The 17455-nt window shown below is 44.0% G+C and overlaps 1 protein-coding gene across 3 annotated transcripts in view; it reads right to left on the minus strand.

Moving 5' to 3' along the window:
- Window positions 1–17455, minus strand: part of ntng2b (netrin g2b) — an 81427-nt gene that overhangs the window by 20161 nt on the left and 43811 nt on the right. For all 3 annotated transcript variants that reach the window (XM_080477368.1, XM_080477369.1, XM_080477370.1), the window contains one exon: window positions 15582–15611. In XM_080477368.1, the coding sequence (XP_080333494.1) occupies window positions 15582–15611 (30 nt within the window). The remainder of the gene's footprint in view (window positions 1–15581; window positions 15612–17455) is intronic.

Raw genomic sequence — 17455 nt, forward strand, 5'->3', positions numbered from 1 at the left:
GTACCTTTCTACTCATTCTTACTGAAACAGTTGCACTAAAGTGATTAGAAAGCAATGCTACCGCAGCACACAGACAACAGATACCTCTGCTTTCAGCTATTCTCTCCAGCTCGTGCAGGAATGCATCGTGTCCACGAGTCTGTCCAGAGCCGTGACGGCCTGCCGAACCAGTCATCACAGGAGACATTTTGCTCATTTTCTCCAGACTTGTTTCTACTACTACATTCGTACTACGCTGATTTTGAAGCGACGCTACCACTGCAGACATAATGGATACCTGTCGCGTGCTCCTCTTGCCCGTATGCGGGTGGGATTCCGTGGCCACGAGCCTCGTGTGCATGCCCCTCGTGCTTGTGCAGGACTGAAACATCACAGTTGCACTGATGCAGTTTCAGCTTGTTGGAATGTGTTGGGCAAACTGCAGCACACTATTGTTGATAAGCTACTAAAAATACCTGTTTCAGCTCTTTCCTCTCCATGTCCAGAGGATTTTTGGCCATGATTGTCATGTTCTCCATGTTGATCATGCCCTGATAAGCGACATATGAGATTGTTTTTGGGTCGCAGCCATTTCCTCAGCCCGTTACTCTGAGAAGTAAAGATTTGCTACCAATACTTTACCGGGCTCGGGTGAGCTTTTGTGGCCATGAATCTCATGGACGTGAAGGACTGATGTGCCATGATGGTCTTGAACCAAACCAAAAAAAAGCAACCTGTTATATTTAATACCAGGGTTTCCAACATGACTATGCAAGATTATTTTGGATTTCCCCTCCACTAAATAATCATGGTCTCGAAGAAGATAATTTAACGTTTTTTTTAAACTAAATGCATCACTCTGGTATAATTGCTCAAGCAATGGGGGAAAAAAAATTCCAACAGTGCCATTAAAAGCAATGCAAAAATATACGTCAGGTTCATTGTGAGTTCCCACACATTTCCCCAAATTCAAAAGCTTTTCTACCACCTCATAGAGAATAAATACCTCTGCTTTCAGTGGTTCTTCCTGAATGCTCCTCCTCTCCATGCCCTGATGGGGTTTTGTGGCTGTGAGTTCCATGTACATGCTGCACAGACTCATGGTGAACTAACACACCCCAAAAATTTTTAAAAAATCATTGTGTGCAGATTGCAGTTTATTTTTTCTAACACTATGGCCACAAAGAGCTTATACAAGCCGACATCAGACAAAAAGCGGTACACTCAGGATCAGTCAGAAGTCCATTCACAGCCAACACAGAGAGATAGACTATCACATATCCTCGCATTTGCAACTTAAAGCCACTAAGTAATCCTATATTCACTGCAAAACACTGTAGAAAGCCAGAACACCGAAAGCAAGCCCATGCACAGGTCCCCCTACCATCTAGCCCTTAAGTAACTAAAAGCTGCGGTTATAATACTGCAAAGCCCTGCCATCGATACATGTAAACAAGATACCTGCAGCATGGATTTCAGCCTCGCTTCCTGTGTGCTCCTCCTCATGCTTCGATGCTACTTTGTGGCCACGAGTCTCATGACCGTGTTCCTCAGACTTGTGGGAGACTTAAACACCATAGACACATCATGAACATTCAAGCAACAATGCTATATTAGCTCAAATTTGTTATTCTTTGTTTTTTTACACTTTATCCTGCATGTGTTAGTTGTATATTTACCAATGCTGTACTGAACATATACCTCTTATTTCATTTTCCGCCTCGCCTTCCTCTCCGTGCTCAGATGAGGCTGTTTTGTGGCCATCACTCCCACCCGCGTGTCCCTCAGACACGTGGGAAACTGCACCGCACAGTCATTATTGTCACAAGCAAAGCCGGCAAGAAAACAGAAATCGAGATGCATTTCTGCAATTTTCTGTCCTATTTTCTGCAGTGAGCTGCCAAGTTTACACTGTGGTGAAAAGTTTTATTTGCCACTACTACTACTATGGCTTATCTACAGTGAGCTACAGAGCTGCTACTACAATGCAATATAAAAAAAATAAAAATAAAGATGATACCTTTCCTTTCAGAGTGTCTCTCTTGTCCCTCCTCTTGACTTTTGTCCTCATGGCCAGCAGAGAGAGTCTTGTGGCCGTGAGTCTCGTGCACGTGTCCCTCAAGCATGTGAGAAACTGTCATACCACAGTTGTCACTGACGTCAGAAGAAAAAACCCTCCAACTAGGTAAATTTAGTCTCGGCACACCCCAGTTATAGTGTTTGCCTTTATGTGTCTACCACACATCAAGCTCACTTCTACCTCTACAAGACCACTGCTACCACTACGTAGAGACGAGGGAGGGTACCCTTACTTTCAGCTGTCCTCTCTGTGCGTCCCTCCGGTTGCGATGAGCTTGAAGTGTGGCCACGAGCCTCGTGCACGTGCCCCTCAGGCTTGTGGGAAACTGAGACACAACAGTCTTCATCAACTTAACATGGACAAATGTGTGTCTGACTTTTAAATCCGAGAGTTTTGAGGGAAAATGCACTGCGAGAGACAATCTACTGTGCGCCCTTTTCAGCAGAGGTTGTCAAAATTACTTTTTGGAATAAAATCTAGAGCAGACCTGGACCCCCAGTATGAAGTGGGGTGAATCCGGTCACGTGTGCTTGCAGATCTTTCCTTCACGCAAATCAAAACCAGCAGATTGCAGCAAAGAAAAAAAAATGTCTTTAAATGTAAGTATGCAAGGGCTGCGATCTTTCATGCTTTGGGAGTAAAATTCACACAATTGATTCTAAAGTTGCATCAATTATTGAATTTTGGTTAAATGCTGGATATATAAAGATAAATGGTGCAATAATTAATAGACTCAACAAACTACATTGTATATATACTTTTAGAACTATTTGACACTTAACATTCACCTGCTTGTTTTTTTTACATATACATATATCTTGTGCTCTAATTTTCATTATTATTAACATTACTGTGTACTTTAGATTTTTTTTTATTCTTCTACTCCTAGTAAAATTGTCGATGTGGAGCAAGTATCTACAAACATTTCACAGCACATTATATTGTGTATAATTGTTTTTGACATACAGGACTTCACTTGCATACGCGTTGAATTTGTTTACAGGTGATGGCTGAAGACTTCTAATAACCTATAATAAGTCTTTGCAAATGGTGCTCACATCTTATTTTGTCTAATTCATGAAATGTTCTGTGATTTATGATGAACATCAATAGCATTTTTTACTTTCAATCTCCCTGTTGAAAACTACCTCACTTCTGCTTTCATAAACCTGCACTGGTGCATTAACTTAATAAGCATTAAAAAAAACAAAACAAATGTCAGCATACTTAAGAAAAAAATAAAGAACAGGAAAAAGAGACCTATGCAGGGCAAAGAACTAGTTGGGATACGGCTTCACGGGTAAAAGCACTGATCTGTTATGTTCTTCTCACCACAGTTGTACAGAAATGCGCTACTCTACATTAAAGAGGTACCTCCCATGCTGGCGTCATGCTCCGCCTCCTCCCTTCTCTCTCCGTGCTTAGAAGACGGCGTGGTTTTATGGGCGTGAGTCCCGTGTCCCTCTGATACGTGGGGGTCTGACGCAGCACAGTCATCAACGTTAACAAGCAAAAAAATCTCTCTCGCTCTTTCTCGCTTTCAGGGGAACACTGACTCCCCCGCATAAAGATGAGATACCTTTCTTTTCAGCGTGTCTTTCTCTGTGCTCGTCCTCCTCCTGTCTTTTCTCGTGAAAGTCTGAAACGTCACAAGTTTAAATGACATTTGGAGCAAATGTCAGGTGTTTTCGGACAACTTGTGAGTTGCAAAACCTGATCTAAGGTGTAAAGCAGACACACGACTACCAAACTAAAGCGCAAACCTACAACATTCCGAACTAACACGCATAAATCCAGCCAGTCTACCGGTGAGAGGGTGAAGGAGGTACCTGTCTCTTTAGGGCTTCGTTCCTCGCCGTGCTCGGCTGGAGCTCCGTGGCCATGAGTCTCATGGACATGTTCACTCGGCGTGTGGGAAACTGGTCCGCCACGATCGTTAATTAATGAAAGAGACACAAATTAGCTGAACCTCCACTGTTTTCCAGGAGTATATTTTTGGATGAAGTTACCCAGCTGAGCTCATTATGTTGCTTTTCCTATTTACTATGCGTTACGCTACAGTTGACTCCCCGAACAGCGACTCGAGTGAATATCATAGAGATACCTTTTATTTCCTTTTCTCCTCCTCTGTGATCTTCCTCTCTTTTCTCATGTTCAGACGACGACGTGGATTTGTGGCCCTGATTTTCATGAGTTGGCTGCTCAGATTTGTGAGGATCTGATGTGCCGCAATGAGCATTTATTCAAAAAAGAAAACACAGAGTTAGCTGTTTTTTTTTTTTTTTCTAGTTCGTTTGTTTCTGCACATTTTTTAAACATTTTTAACTCATCAACCTCGGTCATTGTTGAAAATGACTGCATGATATCAGTGTTGTTGCCAAAAAAATTGTGATTTAGCTCTGAAGCCCAGAAGTTGATTGACAGATGATTGTGTCAGTGAAGAGATAAATTTAGACAATTATCCGCTTCAGGTTTTTAGATCTCACCGTGAGCTGTCGAGTCTCTGCAACTTTTTACTGCAAAACACCTAAACTCAAGTATATAGTCTGAACCAGGGGTGTCGAACAAAAGACCTGTGGGCCACAACTGGCCTGCAAGAGGCTTTAGTTTGGTGGTTTGGTCATTTATTATATCTTGTTTAGCAAGATAAAAAAAAACAAGCTGAGATATGACGTGAAACTTCATTGCAATCAAACTCTCCTCAAAGCCATGCGTTCAGATTGCAAAAACATGCGTAATGCAACAGCCATAAGACAAGTTCTTTTGGGGGGACATTTCATCACTATATTTTGCAGCAGAAATCTTTATTAAAGTTAGTTTTATGTTGAGATTATAGTAGTTTTTAGAAGTAATTACTTGTTCATGCCAGAATATAGACGGTTTCATCACGAATACTCTGCGACACAAGAAAAACCTTTAAAGTTTCAATTTCAAGGTTATGAACTAAGTAATATAATAATAGCTGCTCTTGTTTAGATAATTGATGCACTGACCAGTTAAGCCATTTACAAAAAAAACAAAAAAACAAATGAAGGTTTCTGAGGCGTTTGATATGTTTCACACTGACTGGCAACACGGATTGAAATCACAAGAAACTCTGCATCCTACCAGTTCAGCACTATTTATTGCTGATTTTAAAACACAGTGTGTTTCTTCGGATCACACCGATTGTGAAAACAGTATGACAAGATTAAATGCGCACGTTCCCTTGGAGCAGAGTCCAACGTGCTCCCCGTGCTGATAAACCACGTTCACACCAACACCGAACCCACCAAGGGGGAGGGGGGTTGGGCTTGTTATCGGGTCAGTGTGAAAACAATAGAGGTCATGACGGGAATCGTTGGCGAGTGTTTATGCTGTATGGTATTCCTGCTGCTACACCCAAGGTCAACGCTCAGGCCGCGTTTACACAAGTGTTTAATGTGAAAACTTCAAGGTTTTTGCATTCTGGTTTCCGAAAAGCTCAATGTCATGGCAAGGTTTTGAAAATGATGTAGTTGGCATGCCACACTACGAGTTGGCGCTGTCGGTTGTTTTCAAACCACACACAGACACGCCTGCAAGAACAATACACCATAAACATCAACGGTTGAAAGGACACTGACGTTCATATGGACAGAAAGTAAAGTTGGATTGCTATTATGGACGACTCTCAAGTATAAAACAAGTCGAGGCACTTTGGAGGCCGCCATTGTTGTTATCGTCCATCTAGTCGTCATGTGCAGAAGAACTGTTTACTATGGCCGCCTTGTGCACGCGTAGTCGCAGCGTTTCAGCAACGTTTCCACGGAGATGGAGCGTTTTCAAAAAGTTCCACTTTGGGACTCGTTTTAGAAAAAATTGCGTTATTGACTGTTCGATTGCTTCAGGCACCGTTTTCCGTTTTCACTTGAAAACGTAGTGTAAATGTGGCGTTAACCAAAGCTGAACACGACGTAATGAATGACCACTGCTAATTTGAACAGGTACCTGTCTTTTCAGAAGTTCTCTCTCGTCCCTCCTCCTCCTCCTCCTCCTCCTCCTCCTCCTCCTCCTCCTCCTCCTCCTGGCCGTGCTCAGACACCGTTGCCCCTCCGTGAATCTCGTGATGGACAGACTCGTGGGAAACTGACGCAACGCAAACGTCGTTAACATAACACCAGCAGACATCCTGTGGGGTATTTCACTGGCTCTTTTCCTCAGCATCCCGAACAATAAGAACTTTTATAATTAGGCTGATCCTGCAGCGGGTAAAGATTACTGATATTGTCTGCCTTACTTCTCCTCTTCCTCTGAGAGCTTGTTTTCCTTTACTCTTCCTCTCTCTTTCTGTCAGATAGTGGATTGCCCCTTCAGGGGCCTCAGCCCTGGGCTTGGGAAAAAATGTGTGAGAGACAGAAAGGCTTGAGAAAGTCCTTCATCACTACATTTTCACTTTGGGTGTGAAAGAAATGACATGCACTTCCTTTTTTATCTGAATGCCAACATTCTTTTTTGTGTGCTTCCTTTCTCCTCCAATATTAGAAGAAAACCATCCCTGCTCTTGTCTTTGTTATTGTATTTACCCCGAATTATGAATATTCATAGGGCACTATGGGCTGGTTTATATTATAGTAATGCCTCCTCATGGGTGTGCTTCCCCATGCAGAGATTTAATGTTCTCTCTGGTGCCACAGTCACGAAAAAAACCCCATCTCGAATCAATATAGCTACTAGAGACAACTTGGCACGCTCTTTCCATTTTTACTGCATCTTTAATTGTCTTTTGCTCAAGACTTTTTCACATCGTTTCCCTTTTTTACTTTGTGAACTCCACTTTCCCAGAGGGCTTTATGCCATACCCAGGATCCTTTGCTTCAGGTTTTCAGGGCTTCGACGAGCACACGCGAAGCAGGAGAGATGTGAAACTAGTTCACTTTATGGATCAAGCCTCGCCTTCCTTGTCACTCTCTTATTTACTGCAGCACGGACACAATTCGGTAAATCAAACGCCAACTGAAAATGTAGATAACCAGTCGCACGAGGCGACCACGCCGTGGACGCCAGTGAGGGACTAATGATCGTCAGCCCACCAGAGAATTGGCCGCCGCACGCTTCCATCTGGGTTTCCCCTCGAGGTATTTCTGTGCAGGTATTCCATGTCTCCAGTTGTTCTTCTTCAGAGACGGGCATCCTGCAGTATCCCGCCCCCCCCTGCGGTGCATTCCCCCCTCCAGGCTATCTCCCGCCCACTCGCTACCCCTTCATGCCTCCCCCTCCCCCGGGGGCCCCGGTGAGACAGGACGCCGGCAGCTGTTCTCACAGCGCCCTGGACGATTTCACACAACTGGCACCGCGCCATCATTGCATCTCATCAAAGTAACCCCCGCCTACCTCTACTCGTGTCCGACTCTGGCCCCACTAGACCCGCTCTCTCACACATCTGTCACAGCTGTGCATACTCGCACACACACACACACACACACACACACACACACACACACACACACACACACACACACACACACACACACACACACACACACACACACACACACACACACACACACACACACACACACACACACACACACACACACACACACACTGAAAAACTCTCTAGTGAGCAAAGCGTGATGCTGAATCGCAGTCGTTTCAAAGGCTGCTGCAGCACAGGAGTGAGCATAAACACATTTAATGTGAGAAACCCATGCTGCCTTGGGGGCGGAAGCGATCTGAACCGTTCTTGGCATTAATCTCAATCAGTTCAGCCGAACCCTCTGACATCACACCTTTGGCAGCTGGATCTTTCGGGGTTCCCGCTTTGCTCTGCGGACGACTGAGAGTGTGTGCTTGGCTCAAAAACTACGACAGTGATTGAGCTCTTCATCTGCTCTTTCTCTCTGGCAGCTTGACATCAGGCCAAAGCCAGAAATAAATGACCTCGAACAATGCACCGCTGTTTGATAAAGATCTCAACCCTTCATACATTAACACTGCTGATAACATATTTTCCTATCTGCGCCAGTAAGTCGAGGTTGAGTCCTGATTCTGTCTGAAACGTCCCGGCTGACGCTCCTCAATCCTCTCGCTGTCTCTGAATGATGCTGAGACAATGTCAACCCAACTCCTCCATCACAGCACTAAGTGATGATAATTTCATGTTTCTCTCTCCACCTTAAATCTGACTCACTCACCCATGTTGTCGATTCCCCTGTCACTATCTAAATTGAATACGCATCCCTGACACGTGATACGTCACGGAGCACCATCAAAATGATGATGGCTTGTGTATAAGAGCACATTAGTGACTCCCACCCCGCCAAAAATTGCCCATTTTGGACGAGTTCCACACCATAAACACCTTCATACTTGCTAGGAATGAAAACGATCCCCTGATTCCAAATGAGATCGTTCCACGGGCCTCTACTCTACGAGCTACAGACATCTAGAGCAGTGGGTGTGTCTTACCTCCCGTCTCACTATGCATGGGCTGTGCGTGCTTTCCCTCACTTTCAGTGTGATGGTGATGTTGAGTCGCTGGACGCAGGGCGGACTCGTCTGTGACTGTATGGCGATGCCGATTATCGGCAGTCGAGTGACGAACAGACTCATCCGGGGCCGGGTGAGACAGATGCGAGCGTCGCGGGATAGTTTCTGAAGGCGTGGAGTCCTGTGGTGCCGGGGGAACTCTGCGCTCCTCTGGCGGAGCGGATGGCGAAGGAGGGAGAACCTCCGCCGTAGCATGAAGTGTGTCAGATTCTCCCGTGGGCATTGGCGGCGGCTCAGACAAAGAGCTGGTGGGTAATTCACCGTGTGTTGGCGGGGCTGAGCTCTCTGTAGCGTCGGTTTGCGCCGGTGGAGCTCTGCTGTCTGTTGCATCAGTTGCATGAGGACAGAGAATGTAAATACAATGAGGAATGGGCAGGCTAACACATTAGCATAAGAGATGCTGCCTCAGATTGTTTATCCAAAGAAAGCCGAGCTTTCCCTTTTTTTTTTTTTTTTGTTTCTCTCCCTTAATGTGCGCGCACACACACACACACACACACACACCCAAGTGTGCACGCTCATACACACCGAAGTGAGAACACACAATGAAAGTGTGAATTCACACTGCTGAGATAGGCTAAACTCAAAAGCTGTTCCACAACCCTTTCGGTGCTGGAAACTGTGTTCTGCCTGCAAAGAAACATTGTGACTGTTAAAGGTGTGACTATTGTTAATATGGTAGTAAGATGAGATCACACAGCGTTTGTCAAAGTGTATTACTCCGTTTTACACTTGCGATGTTGTGTACGGTCGCGTGCATATGTGTTTGCACACACACACACACACACACACGCACACGCACACACACTCCGTTTCGTCATCGGATGATTAGTGACAAATAATGGCAACGCTATTCTCTCACCTTCACCACAGCAATTAATTCATTAGCGATCTATAAATAAACCATTGTGCAGCAACACAATGAGCGACATTAATAAATAAATGACTGCTTGTGTGAATTTCCCTTTTGAAACAGTTGTCCTTTTATATCCTATGATTTCACACTTGATTCCTCATTTAATAGATAATACGAGGAATCAGTTGTAATGCAATACGTGACGTTCGACCTTTGAAATGCGGCATTGAAGTTTTTGTCCTGTTGCACACTGCAGTGAACTCCATTATTAGATGTAAAGTTGACTTTGGCGTTTTAATACCTGATAACGAAGATTTATTGGCAATTACATCTGACTGCAGATCACCACTTTTAGGTCCCCGATTGGCAATTGTTGCTTTAAACATACTGTATGATGTGACTAAGATCAAGTACATCAAAGCTGCGTCGTAATGCACCGGCGTTGTTATGACACTCTTGGCAGAAAGTGCATCGTAAAACTCATTTCACATCTGTTCAGCGAGGAAAAAATAAATAAATAAATTTGTTCCAGTCACTCTGGTCCTGGAAGGACAGTGTGTTGCCCGCATCCATAGAGGTGTGTACATCCTTTATTAAACTAGACAGTTGGAAAACAGAGCGACGGAAAGTGTAAACCGTGGGGAAGAGCGATCTGGCAGGTTTTAATCTTGCGCTAGCAGGGGATTTGGGGTCTGAATACAAGCAGGCGTTTACATAATTTCCAGCCCTCACACTCACGGAGCCTTCTAGTCTCGTGTCACTACACTGCAGTGGCGTCTGAATTACATCAAGCCTGGTGCGATTGTGCCTACCTTCACTAATATCAAAGTGCCGAGGGTTGACACACGAGAAGTCAGAGGACTCGGCGTGTATAAAGGATAAAGAAGGTCATGGTGTCATTTTCAGCCATGCAACAGCGCCATCACTCTCTCATGAAATGCATCAACAGTCTTAAGCTGATTCGTTCCATAATCCTCTAATATGTGCCTGTCTGTCTGCACAGATGGACGCACTAACTGTCTCTCGACACACTCGCTGATACACACCCACACACACACTCTCTACTGTACACACAGAGCAGAGCGGGCCGCAGAGTCTCGGTTTGTGTGCTGATGAATTTGTCTTTTAACACAAAAGTCTGAATCGATGCATTTGCATGTAATGAGATAATTTATCCGCTCGCATTAGTAAAATATGACGATAATATTTAATGCCACCTGTCTGTCTTAGCATGTTCATCCTTTATTACTGGAGACGTTGATTTAACGCCACACTAATGAAGACATTGTGATTCAGGACCAGGTAACATTTGCCGGAACATCTAATAGCGTCGGACAAAGTGAGAGTGTGCACGTTGTTAATACGTCACACGGTTTTCCAGACATGAGCCAATCTGCCTCAGAGCAAGGCCAAGTTCAAGCTTGATAAAATTTGTGTGTGTGTGTGTGTGTGTGTGTGTGTGTGTGTGTGTGTGTGTGTGTGTGTGTGTGTGTGTGTGTGTGTGTGTGTGTGTGTGTGTGTGTGTGTGTGTGTGTGTGTGTGTGTGTGTGTGTGTGTGTGTGTGTGTGTGTGTGTGTGTGTGTGTGTGTGTGTGTGTGTGTGTGTGTGTGTGTGTGTGTGTGTGTGTGCGCAAAAGAAAAATCGCACACACATGCTGCTGATATACTTTTTTTTTTTTTTTTTTTTTTAAACATTCCCGGGATATGAATTTGGCCGAAAGATAAAGCAGGTTCATGTAGGGCCACGTTGGCTCGAGACACTGCAGAGGTAGATGTATGACAGGGTTTTAGGATTTATTTATTTAAAACCTACCCTCCCCCTCTCCGCTGAACGCCCATCTGTCCCGCCGACCAATGGGGCCGCAGCCTCCGTGGATCAGGCTCTCTTGCCAATAGATTGCTAATCCTCATCTGAGCATGCTCACTCACACTTAACTGGGGCAGCGACGCAACAACAAAGGGTGCAACTACTATGACATGCTGTCCAGCCTATAAGCCTGCTCAAATATTTTGAGAGATGGATCTGCTTTGTCAGCAAAAGCCACAGCGGGGAAAAAAAAAACTTAGCAGCGGCCGACTTGTAAAGTCGCACAATACGTAAGTCGGCTCGGATTTGTATTTACAAATTCCTGGAAATTATCGTGAGAGCATCATTTATATAACCAACTTAAAATGGGTATAAACAGATTATGTACACCTGTTGCTTCTCCTCAGATCTTTAAAAAAAATAAAATAAAAATCCTACAGGTTTTGAATGGATCTTCAAATACCACAGAGATTCACGGTGACATTGCAGGTTACGTTATTGCAAACAACCAACGGCGCGATGTGATCTACTTAATAAAGTCACAGGACCTTCAGCCGCACGATGTGATAGAACGTGGATGTGTGTCAGCGTGTGCGTGTACAAACAGTAGTGGCGGCCGCTCTGTGAGTATGGAACCTAAGACCTCGGATCCCCGGGAGGAAGAGGAGGGGATGACGATGATTTATGGGTTCCACTGAACTGCACCATACGCCCATGATAAATCTACACGCGTACACACACACACACACCTATAACAAGAGTGTGTTCACATCAGGGTCATGTTCAAGCCAAATACATTCCTCTAAACTTGGGATTTAAAAAAAACAAAAAGGGATATAAGTGCGTGATCATTGAGTTTTGAGTCTGAGATGTGTAACTGAGCAGTCTGCATTTTCTTTCCCCCTTAAATTGTTCAAATTAAATATCGCCAGTGGACGTGAATTAATTGGAAAAGGGTTTTCACATAACTCTGCAGCAATTTTACACCTAATTAACACGTTAAACATGACATGTTGGTGACATACAGTGATCACTTAATTAAATACATTAAAATTAAAAATCCTGTGTAAATTATGCCTGATTTGTCCCTATTTTCCTGAATGATGCTTTTTTTTTTTAACAATTATTCAGATTGTCTCCAACAAGCTGAGTTAAAGAAAGAAAAACAAGTCAGCTTGTTTAGGAGGTAGTTTATAGCACATATTGGCACAATATGTCTGAGCGTGAGCGAAAAAAAATTGCATACAAGGTGCTCTGTGAAGTTGGTGTCCTCTGCAGTGGACTTTTAAAAAGCTCACAAAGGACTGCTGCTGTGTTCGTTAAGGCTTCTGTCGGTCCGTCCCCGTTCGCGGCTAATCAGTGCATACTTTGAGTTCCTTTACTGATGTCAGCCAAACAAGAAAAGTGCTGTGCTCTTCAGAAAAATGCGACTAATGGATTTCCTCAAGACAGAAAAGAAGAAAGTCTGACGACTCTGCACCGAGCGGTGCCGAGATCGCGGCTCCTCCCACGTTCTAAGTGCTTTTCCGGTGTAACACCAGAGGTCCACCGCCTACCAAGACAGTGGGGCTTTAAATTTAGTATGAAGGCGAGCGAGCTGGGCTTTAAGGACCACTTCACTGTACATTGAAACAGCTGACAGAAACTGTACACATCCGTCCTGTGTTGCTTGAAGCCAGCCAGTCAGAACAAATGAAAGTCTGAATGCCTGTATAGTTCAATGCGTCTGCGCTCACAACGGGGGCAACCCACATTCAACGTTAACACTGGAGGCCGGTATGCGGCGCAGGGTAACAGTCAATGTGAGACTTAAGGCCTTCAGTAAGCTGCGGGATGAATTATGGATGATGTGTACACACACACAAACATTCTACTTGTCAGCGTCTTTAAGCATGTCCACAGGCGCCCACTTTGGATTTGTCACAGGCAAGTCAATGGTCGACTGCAGTAGTTCCCAGCCGCCGACCAAGTTTTGTTTTTGTTTGCATGTATTTATGTATTGGTTTTTATTAATGTATTTTACCGACTTTTTTGCAATAACCATTGACCCAAATTGGATGAAAATCTTCAGGGATGATTTGTCATCATCCAAGGACCACTCGATTAGATTTTGTGACGTTAACGGCTAAACGTTCCTGAATAAATCCCCTAAAAACTCTGAAAAAATGTCCCATACAAAACGGAAGGGAGAGATCAGCACCTGTTGCCATGGAGACGCTCCCTGCTCAGTGCTTCACACAGTGATGTTGCTCGCTGACATGCTAGTTAGCGCCTATGAGCCAACTGCTAACATGCTAGCGATGCAAACTCGGTTCTGCAAACAAACGCGGCGTTGGCAAAGGTCTGCGCTCTACCGAGTGTAGCTCTAGTCACCCATGTAAAAGTTGTAATCTTGCACTAGTAGGAGTGACAATGCTTATGCTGAGTGGCCACTTTTATTTACGATCTACATCTGAATGCAGTGTTTTTATTTAGTCGGTTAAACAAAACACTGAAAATTTGGTTTTGTTATTTTAACAAATTCCAAATCAAATGGAATTTCTTCCGAAATGTACCTTTGTTTAACATGAGGCCACAGACTCAGACACAGACTGGCTGAATGTACAGCGAAAACGCCTCTGAATCCTCAGTAATCGCCTCAAAACAACTTTTAATCAAAGTAAAAGCTTAAAATGTTCTTCTTGGTGGATCTTGTGAGTTTTCAGACTGAACGTGAATGGCCAAAAAATAGCCCCCCTCCAAAACTTTCACAAATCATTGTTTGTTTACATTGAACAACAAAGACAGAGCCAGTTAATTATATAGAATTCCCAGGTGCTGATTAATTGGCTATATTTTCTGATTGCACAGAGGCCAGAATGGTCCTGTTTAATCTGAATGGAACAATGTTAATTAAAGCGTTGCCAGTCATCGGCGTGTATTCCCAAAATGTCCAAGAGTTGTTAAGGAATAACAATTGAATGAAGAGAATCTTATAAAACCAAAGTGTTTCGAGAAAAGAAAAGAGACTCTAAATTCTGGGACATCTGCAGGATGTTCACAAAAGAAAAGGGAATAATCTTCCCAGTGCAGGATCAATGTGACGGATCATGTTATGTCAATATTTTGCAGTATCACTTCTACTCTACGTCTCGCTATGACTAAGCTACTTTTCCGCACCTCCTTCAGGGGCTCCAAGGGGCTCATGGGTAATAGCCGGGGGCTGCTCAGATTCAGAGACGGTTGTGTCTTTCTCTGCTTCGCCCTTGGGCCCACCCTCGCGTTCGGCTCCACCGTCTCCTTCACCTTCACGCTCACCTTCGGCTTCACCCTCGTGCTCTACTTTAGCTCCGATCTCTGCCTCCCCTTCGGCTTCAGGGGCGGGAAACGTCTCATAGTCTGTGACTATCCAGCAACACAAGCAGAAATCTCGATTAGCAAACAGACCGGGTCTTATTCCTGCAAACTCCTTATCAATACTTTCAGCTAAAAACAATCATTATTTCCTTCGACAAATCATACTCATTATTTGTCCACATAAGCACACAGTCACGTCTAATTGTCAGAGGAGACCTTCCACGAGTGGGCTTGTGCGGCGCAGTCCAATTGCTCAGTCTATCCATGCATCAGCCTTTTACTGTTGGGCCATGTGGAGAAAAGCCCAGTGCTGTCAGGGTTGATGTTGCCACTTTGCCGATCGTTTCTGTCTAACAGCTCGGAGGCTGAGAGCCTCTCCACAGAGAGAATCCCTAATCAAATTCCCTTTTATTCCTGCCTCCCTGAGCTCCTCACCCGGAATCACACTGCATTACAACACACTACATATGCCCGCATCCTCTCCTGTTTTTTTTTTTTTTTTCCCTCTTTTTGTCTCTTTTTCTGTCTCTCTTTCAGCTTCCTTTGGCTGTTCTATCCGCCACCCATCTTCACACAGCCCTCTCTCATCCCGTCTTCCTTCAATCCATCAACAGCACTGTCTTTAGTCTAAAGAATGAAAAAAAATAAAATAAAATAAAAGCAGAACTGTGGAAGAATTCCTCCTGTGCAGGTTAGTGTGATGTGCTGTGATGAAAGGACATGGCGACAGAGAGACCTATTAATAATGAAGCACGCCGGGCCCAAGCTGCAGCTCCGAGAGAGGAGACAGGGAAAGAGGAACGAGAGAGAGAGAGAGAGAGAGAGCCAGCCGAACATCACAGGAGAGAGGGGGAGTTTAGTAGACATACAGATGGAGAGGTATAGGGGTTAAAACTTGCATTTCAAAAAACAATGCAACAAAAGAGGAACAGGATGAGACAGTGAGGGAGGGGGGGGGGGGGGGGAGAGAGTGGAACACCACCTCTCCTGCTTTGCTTTTGCATTATTACTTACTAGAACCGGAGGGGGAACCAGCAATTGTACCTGAAAGAGAATAAAAAAAAAAAAAAAGGAAGAGAAGATAAGAACTTGTTGTTATTTATACATTCAATTTGCCTAAAGACTTGACTCTGCCTCGTTCATCAGACTCAGGTGGCAGAGAGAGTTTAAGAGCTGCTCTGCAGAATAAGGGCTCGTTATAGACCACCTCTTGGAGTAATTACTGGATCTGCACCGCTTCCCTTACCCTGCCCAATTTAACTTGGTACTCCTCTCCAAACCCTCATATTCACTGGCCCTCATGATATATGCATGTTTTCAGCAAGCACTACCCCGCCGCTACCCTCAAATCAAAACTTTTTGCTTTTCTAGCTCCATTTCCCCCCTTAAGATTGTATTTATAGTTAGCCCAGCTTGGCATGCATAATGCAATCTGTACAGACCAAAGTCTTTCCTGAGCTGTGGCCATTTTTTGTGGAGAATTTCAAGCGAAGAAGTTGCAAACATTTAAATTTTTTAAATTCCACTAATGGGATTCAAGAGTGTGTTTTTTTTATTTTATTTAAAGGATAGTGTTGGCCTCTAAAGGTGTGTGTCGGTGCCATAAGAAATAAATGGGTTTCAAACATAGAATAATAATAAAATAAAATAAAAAAACTCTGACAATGGAGCCATTCCCTGCAGTGTGTGCACAGGTACAGGTGTGTGTGTGCGTCTGCTGGTGTTTCACTGTGCATGTGAGTGTGCCTGAGTTTGTTTGAAAGGAGGAGAAACTAGGGAGGAGCTGCCCTAGATTATTATTTTATCATAGCTTGCGACGGTAGCTGGCTACACTCTCCAAGAGGCTTTCCTCCACCTCGTGCTCCCCCGTTGTGCTGCGGCTCCGATCTGCTCTCGGCACTGAGGTGACGACAACACCCAGAGCTCGCTCGAATGGTCGGAAATTGAATAATAATAAAAAAAATTTAAAAAGGTCCCATCTTTTCAGTTTTTGGGAAATATTGGACTATTATCAGGTCTTGATCCATCTTTTCTGGTTAAAAATACCAAAACAGCATTTTATAGTAGCATTAATATTCCATGTGCGGATTAATAATCAGTCGGTGGCATTGAGGAAGCGTTCACACTTGTCATGTTTGGTCCTGTTTAGTTAGCAAACCCTCTACTGCGTGTTTACTTTTTAGATTCCATATCAAATTGCCTTTTTTTTTTTGCTTTCTAAATGAAAAGAATGTCCACACTGCAGATATAGTAGCTGATTGCCTGTGCTGCTACGTGGCCGTTTAGCTGATCGTTTAGCTGATCAATTAAAAAAAGAACAAAGAAGCTCATATTGACCTCGATCCCGTACATTTGATCGGGACGTCCCCTCTCACAAGCGCCACACTTTAGAAGTGCTGTGTCCTCACGGCGTATAGTTATTAGGCCCAATTAACGGGACAACGTTTCCAGGTGTCCGTTTACATGACAACTGTACTTGGAGCCGCTGAAAATGCAACTTTTAGAAAACTCTTCGACTCCTTCTTGTTGTAAACTAAAGTTTTCTGAAACGCTGCTACTGTGCATGTGGATCACCGCTATAGTAAATAATTCTTCTCCACGTGCTCAGTAGATGAACAATAACAACAATAGTTGCCTCCAAAGTGTCATCAGTCCCAGTCCATGTTCTCCTGGGACTTGGTACTTTTATTTTGACAGTCACTGTAATAACAATCCAACTTTGTCGACTGTACAAACGATTGTCCGTGTTCTCGCCATTGTTAATGTTCATGTCGTGTAGCTCCGAATTATGTAATAACGGTGCGATATGTAATAATGTAAAACATTCTCAACTCATTATGTAATAACACCGCATTTTGCAATAATCTGCTGCTTATTAGAGTTAGCTG

The sequence above is a fragment of the Lipophrys pholis genome (assembly GCF_963383615.2).
Source record: "Lipophrys pholis genome assembly, chromosome: 12".
Lineage (NCBI taxonomy): Eukaryota > Metazoa > Chordata > Actinopteri > Blenniiformes > Blenniidae > Lipophrys > Lipophrys pholis.